This window comes from Sinocyclocheilus rhinocerous, unplaced genomic scaffold (assembly GCF_001515625.1).
Source record: "Sinocyclocheilus rhinocerous isolate Xijiao unplaced genomic scaffold, SAMN03320098_v1.1 scaffold589, whole genome shotgun sequence".
Lineage (NCBI taxonomy): Eukaryota > Metazoa > Chordata > Actinopteri > Cypriniformes > Cyprinidae > Sinocyclocheilus > Sinocyclocheilus rhinocerous.
In genome coordinates this window covers 103770-111791 of record NW_015635524.1, presented here as the reverse complement: position 1 = coordinate 111791, position 8022 = coordinate 103770, and the positions used below count along the sequence as shown (strand labels likewise).

General features: G+C 37.6%; 1 protein-coding gene across 4 annotated transcripts in view; it reads right to left on the bottom strand.

Annotated features, from left to right (window-relative positions):
- Window positions 1-537: 537 nt before the first annotated feature.
- The window catches only part of prozb (protein Z, vitamin K-dependent plasma glycoprotein b), a 23873-nt gene continuing 16388 nt past the window's right edge, over window positions 538-8022 (bottom strand). For 2 of the 4 annotated variants that reach the window (XM_016561482.1, XM_016561480.1), the window contains 6 exons: window positions 5523-5547; window positions 5096-5209; window positions 4839-4970; window positions 2930-2994; window positions 2607-2724; window positions 538-1493 (listed from right to left, as the gene is read on the bottom strand). In XM_016561482.1, coding sequence (XP_016416968.1) covers window positions 970-1493; window positions 2607-2724; window positions 2930-2994; window positions 4839-4970; window positions 5096-5209; window positions 5523-5547 — 978 coding nt within the window. In that variant the 3' untranslated portion in view covers window positions 538-969. Of the gene's footprint in view, window positions 1494-2606; window positions 2725-2929; window positions 2995-3279; window positions 3412-3514; window positions 3651-3963; window positions 4253-4838; window positions 4971-5073; window positions 5210-5522; window positions 5548-8022 lie in introns of those variants that run through there. The other 2 variants (XM_016561481.1, XM_016561483.1) reach the window with 2 other exon arrangements.

The window sequence follows — 8022 nt, the reverse complement described above, 5'->3', positions numbered from 1 at the left end:
TCTAAGGGAACTGAGGTTACGTTAGTAATCAGAGCGTACTACACTCTCACGAATCCTCTCATAACAAACAAAGCATAGACACAGTGACAGAAATATGTCAAAATGCCTGCCTTGGCGGACCAGGATCAGGTTTAACAACCACTGTATTATTGAAATGTTATTATAAAACATGTTTTAAATATTATATAATTTTTATGCTGTGGCTCTTTTGGAAAATGCATTAACCAAAAAAAAAAAAAAACTCTGGTCAAAAAAGTTTCGCGACCCCTGGTATAAAACATACAAGCGGTAAACAAGAAAATCAAGGAAAAAAAGAAAATCATATTCTGCATAAAGAAGGTTAAGTCTGTTATTTATTTGTGACATTTTCCTTTTGACTGTGAAGCATTTACATTGAAAAACAACTGGAGTAGGATTTACTTTGAAACAATTTTCATAAATGACAATGAAAGAGTAACATTTGAATTAAATATGAAATTTTTAAGTAGAAAAACTGAAATAGTATTTTCTTGTAAAACTTCAAAACAATTTTTTTACAGTGCAATGTTTTCTTTTGTATTTATTATGCTTGTCAGTTGCGTTTCTCATGAGTACAACACAGTTATACTATATATTTTTTTGTCTAAATCACTTTAAAATATACCATGATGTGTAAATACTTCATTTAAAGGTGGTGTGATTAATCTCTGCACTATCAATATAATCTGCAAAAATGATTATGTTTCCAAATGTTTTTGTCATAGGTCAGTATGTCAGATATCCCAGTCCCAAACTAATAACTGCTGTAAATATTTTCAAATGTATATTCATATATTTTATTTTGCATTATGGTAATCAGAAGTTAGGGGGAAGAGTTTCTTGCTCAATATAATTTCGATACATTTTGGGTGAAATATTATGCATGTTCAAGAGTTTCACTCATTTGTTTCTTCATACAGCCGGTGTTCTTTGTTTATTGGTGTTGTTTCATCATAGTTGTTGTTGTTGTTGTTCTTTCTCAGACGCATGCAGCAGCGGTCGCAGCCAGTGCAGGTATCGGGACAGTTTGGTGAACACAAGTCCATGATTACAGTCTCCAGTGGACAGAGAAATGCCTGTCAGGAACGCCGTCTTTCCCTCCACCGTTGCGACGGGACTCCCAGACTTCAAGTCACACGGCATCGGTTTGGTCCTGACGGAGACGTCAGACTCCCGGTTCTGCATGCAGAACATCTTATTGGTCATTAGGAACGTGAGGTTGAGAGAGCTGTGACAATCATCCAATGAGAGGTAAGAGTATCCGGCTCTGCCCATGACCACACCCTTTCGTCCAGCCCTCATCAGAATATTCTCGCTGTAGTCTCTCTCCGGCAGACAGAGCGGGACGATGGACGTGTTCTGTGGGAAGGGCTCCATCAGCTCCAGGAAGGCCAGGTCGTCCTCCGCACCGGACACGTACCGCTTATGCGGTGTCCAGCTGGAGACACGCAGCGCCACAGTTGAGTGACGTCCCACTGGAGACAAGAACACGAGTCCACTTACATTGCAGCACATATGGTGTGTTTGAGCACATATGGTGTGTTTGCAGATCACTGATTCTCAACTGATCAGAACACAAACAAGGCTCTCAGGTCAGTTCTGATGGGTCACTGACAGCAGGTTTAAATAATCATGCATATTTAGGATATAAAAGCACTTTCCATTTTTCGCTGATGTCAAAGGTCTTGTGTTCAGTTGCAGGGTTATTGTTAATTAAAACTAAAACCATAAAAGTTGCCATAAAATTTTCAATACTTGAAAGAAAATAAACGTTAACTGAAATAAATTATTAAACAACATTAAACTAATTTTATTTCAGCTAGCTGCCAAGGCAACACTTTTCACTTTTAAAGTGAAATAATAAAAAAATAAAAAATTACAACTAATAAATACAAATTAATAAAAAACTATATAGACATATTTAAAAAAAATCAAATTAAAATGCCAAAAACACAAAATAAATATGAATATAAAAAAATCAAATTTAAAACATTAACAATCTATAACAGTATATCAATGATACAAAAATAGCACTTCAGTCAAACTCTAAAATACTTTAATACAAATTAATTTGTCACTTTGCTTGAAGCTAGTTGTATGCATCAAAATGCTGTTATATTTTCTTTCAAAACCAGAAGCAATGTTGTTATTGTTAACTAAATCTAAAACTATTAAAAAACAATTTAATTAATTGAAATAATGTTATGAATAAAATAAAAAAACTGAAAATTTGAAACTTCGCCTGTAACTGAAATAAAATAAGTTTGTGTTAAAGAATTACTAAAACTAAAACTGAAATAAAAATGAATTAAAGCTAAAAGAAATATAAAAAAAATGGTATAATAGTAAATAATTTGAAAAACAATTGTCTTGTCCTAAAAGTTGAACTAGTTTCTCATTTCAGTTTTATACCAAAATTACCAAAAACATTGCAAATATAATGTTCTCTGGGCAGTGTAGAAATACCACCTGATGCTAACAAGTGTGAATTCTACTGGACTGTGACTACAAAAACAATCTGAACTATAAAGTACTATTGAAGGTCATATAGACTAGTCTGTTGTGTAAAACTGCAGTCACATGCTCACCGAGAGTGACATGCGGATCCTTCAGTGCAGACATGCACGTGGCTGATGTCAGCACAGATTTACGGCCTAGAACCACACCGTGACAGACGACATCACCGCTGGTGTTCACAAACTTCACCTGCAGCACACAATATACCATCATGATCATCATCATCAGATGCTCAAATACTGCTCAGCAGAGTTGAATATTCAACAGCTGCTCTTCTAACTGGCTGATCGTGTGCTGTGGAGTGTTTCAGTTTGTTGATCAATGTGCATGAACTGCAGAACCATCCCAGTGAAACTCCTGCTCTAGTTATCATGCTAATCAGGTTGGTGCTTACCTCCCATGAGCAGTGTCCATCAGGACAGAAGCTGGGCGTCTCTGTTGTCCCACATGGATTCTGAACTGAGAGTGTGGATGATGTTTACATGTACATTTATGCATTTAGCAAACAATTTTATCAACGGTGACTTACAAAAGAGGGGAAAAAAGCAATTCATCAAATAGCCAACCATATTTGTAATATACAAAGGCAGATTTATTATACAACTGGATATATTATACAAGAGAAGAAATGCAGAGAAGAGTGCAGTGAGTGATTAAATAGCCTTAACGAGTGCAGTCCGTGAGTGTGTGAACTCCAGTGATTTAGCAGCTGTCATAAGTTCAGGTGCAGTGATTGTCAGGTACCGTGAGGTGAGCAGCTCCTGCCGTCACTGTTAAGTGTATATCCCCGTGCACAGAAGCAGCGGAATGAACCAGTCATCGGTTTGCAGAAGTGCTCACATGCTAAAGGCCCAGCTGACGGACACTGGGATTTATCTGCAAAACATCATCATGAAGCATTTGACACACATGATGCCTCTCAAACACACTGAATGTGCCAAACACAGCATATCTCACATCACATGTTCATCACTCTCACTTGTATAAATCATCACATTCACCAGTTTGACAGTCGGTGCCGCTGTACATCTCCGCACATGTGCATGTGTAACCACCGATCCCATCCCTGCATGTGCCGCCGTGTTTACATGGGTTGGAGTGGCACTGATCTCCATCTGACAACATAACGAAATATTCATATTTATTACAACTACAATAATACAGCAGGTCCAGAGACACAGAAAAGAGAATGACAAAATTCATGTAAAAATTAGTAAACTAAGAGCAGTTAAAGATAAAAATACAATGATATACACGTACAAGTAAAGAATTAAACAATCAAAATAGTTTAAAAAAAAGGTAAAATAAAGTGAGCTATTAATTATAAATAATATGAAAAGGTTTGTAATTATTTATCAATTCATTTATAAAATTATAATTTCATTAAATTCAGTCATAGTATAATCAAACTTTCTGAAGGTCACTTACCATAGTATTTGGTCCAGAACTCATTCTTTAAAGGGGGGAGAAAAAAAAAAAAGATTTGTAATGAGTGAGAATGAGTGAGTGCGTTTCAGCCGCATTTAGTTAAACTGTGAAAAGGTCAAATATTCACAGAAGAAACACATGTGACTCATTTATATTTAATGTCTGGATGTTCATGTGATTAAGATCTAACAGTGATCATTAATAATCATTTAGTTTCTACGGGAGCGGGGCTTTCTGTGGCATCATATTTTGCATGGCACCGCCCCCAAATATTTCCTAATGATTTTCCTGTTTTTTTTTTACTCTCAATGTCACTTTCATTACAAATAAAAATAATTAAAAACGTAAAAGTTATAAATAAGGTTAAAATGTGTATATGTTTTAATGTGTCTGCAATGATTCTGATGACGTGCAAAATTCAGATGGAGGACAGGCAGTGAAAAGTAGAATGGATGAGATGGAGGAAAGTCCGTACTGTACTGGTTTAGACACTATTACAAGAGAAAGGTATAATAAACACAAAATCACAACATATGTTGGACGTGATCCTTATGTTATGAAGAGCTCTGTTGTCCCACATGGATTCTGAACTGAGAGTGTGGATGATGTTTACATGTACATTTATGCATTTAGCAAACAATTTTATCAACGGTGACTTACAAAAGAGGGGAAAAAAGCAATTCATCAAATAGCCAACCATATTTGTAATATACAAAGGCAGATTTATTATACAACTGGATATATTATACAAGAGAAGAAATGCAGAGAAGAGTGCAGTGAGTGATTAAATAGCCTTAACGAGTGCAGTCCGTGAGTGTGTGAACTCCAGTGATTTAGCAGCTGTCATAAGTTCAGGTGCAGTGATTGTCAGGTACCGTGAGGTGAGCAGCTCCTGCCGTCACTGTTAAGTGTATATCCCCGTGCACAGAAGCAGCGGAATGAACCAGTCATCGGTTTGCAGAAGTGCTCACATGCTAAAGGCCCAGCTGACGGACACTGGGATTTATCTGCAAAACATCATCATGAAGCATTTGACACACATGATGCCTCTCAAACACACTGAATGTGCCAAACACAGCATATCTCACATCACATGTTCATCACTCTCACTTGTATAAATCATCACATTCACCAGTTTGACAGTCGGTGCCGCTGTACATCTCCGCACATGTGCATGTGTAACCACCGATCCCATCCCTGCATGTGCCGCCGTGTTTACATGGGTTGGAGTGGCACTGATCTCCATCTGACAACATAACGAAATATTCATATTTATTACAACTACAATAATACAGCAGGTCCAGAGACACAGAAAAGAGAATGACAAAATTCATGTAAAAATTAGTAAACTAAGAGCAGTTAAAGATAAAAATACAATGATATACACGTACAAGTAAAGAATTAAACAATCAAAATAGTTTAAAAAAAAGGTAAAATAAAGTGAGCTATTAATTATAAATAATATGAAAAGGTTTGTAATTATTTATCAATTCATTTATAAAATTATAATTTCATTAAATTCAGTCATAGTATAATCAAACTTTCTGAAGGTCACTTACCATAGTATTTGGTCCAGAACTCATTCTTTAAAGGGGGGAGAAAAAAAAAAAAGATTTGTAATGAGTGAGAATGAGTGAGTGCGTTTCAGCCGCATTTAGTTAAACTGTGAAAAGGTCAAATATTCACAGAAGAAACACATGTGACTCATTTATATTTAATGTCTGGATGTTCATGTGATTAAGATCTAACAGTGATCATTAATAATCATTTAGTTTCTACGGGAGCGGGGCTTTCTGTGGCATCATATTTTGCATGGCACCGCCCCCAAATATTTCCTAATGATTTTCCTGTTTTTTTTTTACTCTCAATGTCACTTTCATTACAAATAAAAATAATTAAAAACGTAAAAGTTATAAATAAGGTTAAAATGTGTATATGTTTTAATGTGTCTGCAATGATTCTGATGACGTGCAAAATTCAGATGGAGGACAGGCAGTGAAAAGTAGAATGGATGAGATGGAGGAAAGTCCGTACTGTACTGGTTTAGACACTATTACAAGAGAAAGGTATAATAAACACAAAATCACAACATATGTTGGACGTGATCCTTATGTTATGAAGAGGAGCGACTTTTCAACTAAATTGAAATACTTGCCTGCCATCGAGGAAGTGGATATAGGCTAAGCAATTGCTTACCTGAACTAACCCTGATTGCAAACAAGCTATTTCGAAAGTGAACCCTGCATTTATATGAGGGATGTAGGATAAATGTCACTCCTGAAACTTTGCTGCATGTACAACAGAGGGGGGAAAACTACGGCCTGCAGGCCATATACTGCCCTCCGAAAACTTTTATCTGGCCCACGAGGGAGTTTTTAAAAATACTACACCGAGGCACCGAGACATTTGAATGATCTCAATTTGAGACTTCAGGGAAAGGACGTTTTTGTACACGAACTGTACAGCAACGTGAAAGTGTTCAAGGCCAAACTTGTATTGTTCTCTAGACAGATATCCAGCCGAAATTTCACTCATTTTCCAACACTAGCCGGGCTAAGCACACCAATAACACATTGAGAGGTACAGCAGCACTTTGATCGACCTGCATGCAGAATTTTCCCGTCGCTTCACAGACTTTGCAAAAACTGAGACCGAGCTTGAACTTGTCTCTTGCCCCCTATCTTTTGACAGTGAGAAAGCACCTCCAGACACACAACTGGAACTCATCGACATCCAGTGTGACAGTACTTTGAAGGAGAAGTTTCAGACAGCACCAGTTAACAAGTTTTATGCCTCACTGGATGAAAAAAGATTCCCAAACATTAAAAAGCATGCCCAAAGAATGCTTGTTTTATTTGGATCAACATATGTGTGTGTGAACAAAACCACTCAGTCATGAACTACAACAAATTCCAGATTGAGATTATATCTGTTGTAAATTTGACTCAATAATACACTGAACAAAATTATAAACGCAACACTTTTGTTTTTGCCCCCATTTGTCATGAGCTCAACTCAAAGATCTAAGACTTTTTCTATGTACACAAAAGGCCTATTTTTCTCAAATATTGTTCACAAATCTGTCTAAATCTGTGTTAGTGAGCACTTCTCCTTTGCCGAGATAATCCATCCACCTCACAGGTGTGGCATATCAAGATGCTGATTAGACAGCATGATTATTGCACAGGTGTGCCTAAGGCTGGCCACAATAAAAGGCCACTAAAATGTGCAGTTTTATCACACAGCACAATGCCACAGATGTCGAAAGTTTTGAGGGAGCGTGCAATTGGCATGCGGACTGCAGGAATGTGTGGGGTTATGGTATGGGCAGGCGTATGTTATGGACAACGAACACAGGTGCATTTTATTGATGGCATTTTGAATGCACAGAGATACCGTGACGAGATCCTGAGGCCCATTGTTGTGCCATTCATCCACGACCATCACCTCATGTTGCAAGGATCTGTACACAATTCCTGGAAGCTGAAAACATCCCAGTTCTTGCATGGCCAGCATACTCACCGGACATGTCACCCATTGAGCATGTTTGGGATGCTCTGGATCGGCGTATACAACAGCGTGTTCCAGTTCCTGCCAATATCCAGCAACTTCGCACAGCCATTGAAGAGGAGTGGACCAACATTCCACAGACCACAATCAACAACCTGATCAACTCTATACGAAGGAGATGTGTTGCACTGCGTGAGGCAAATGGTGGTCACACCAGACACTGACTGGTTTTCGGACCCCCCCGGACCCCCCAATACAGTAAAACTGCACATTTTAGAGTGGCCTTTTATTGTGGCCAGCCTAAGGCACACCTGTGCAATAATCATGCTGTCTAATCAGCATCTTGATATGCCACACCTGTGAGGTGGATGGATTATCTCGGCAAAGGAGAAGTGCTCACTAACAGATTTAGACAGATTTGTGAACAATATTTGAGAGAAATAGGCCTTTTGTGTACATAGAAAAAGTCTTAGATCTTTGAGTTCAGCTCATGAAAAATGGGGGCAAAAACAAAAGTGTTGCATTTATAATTTTGTTCAGAGTAATTAA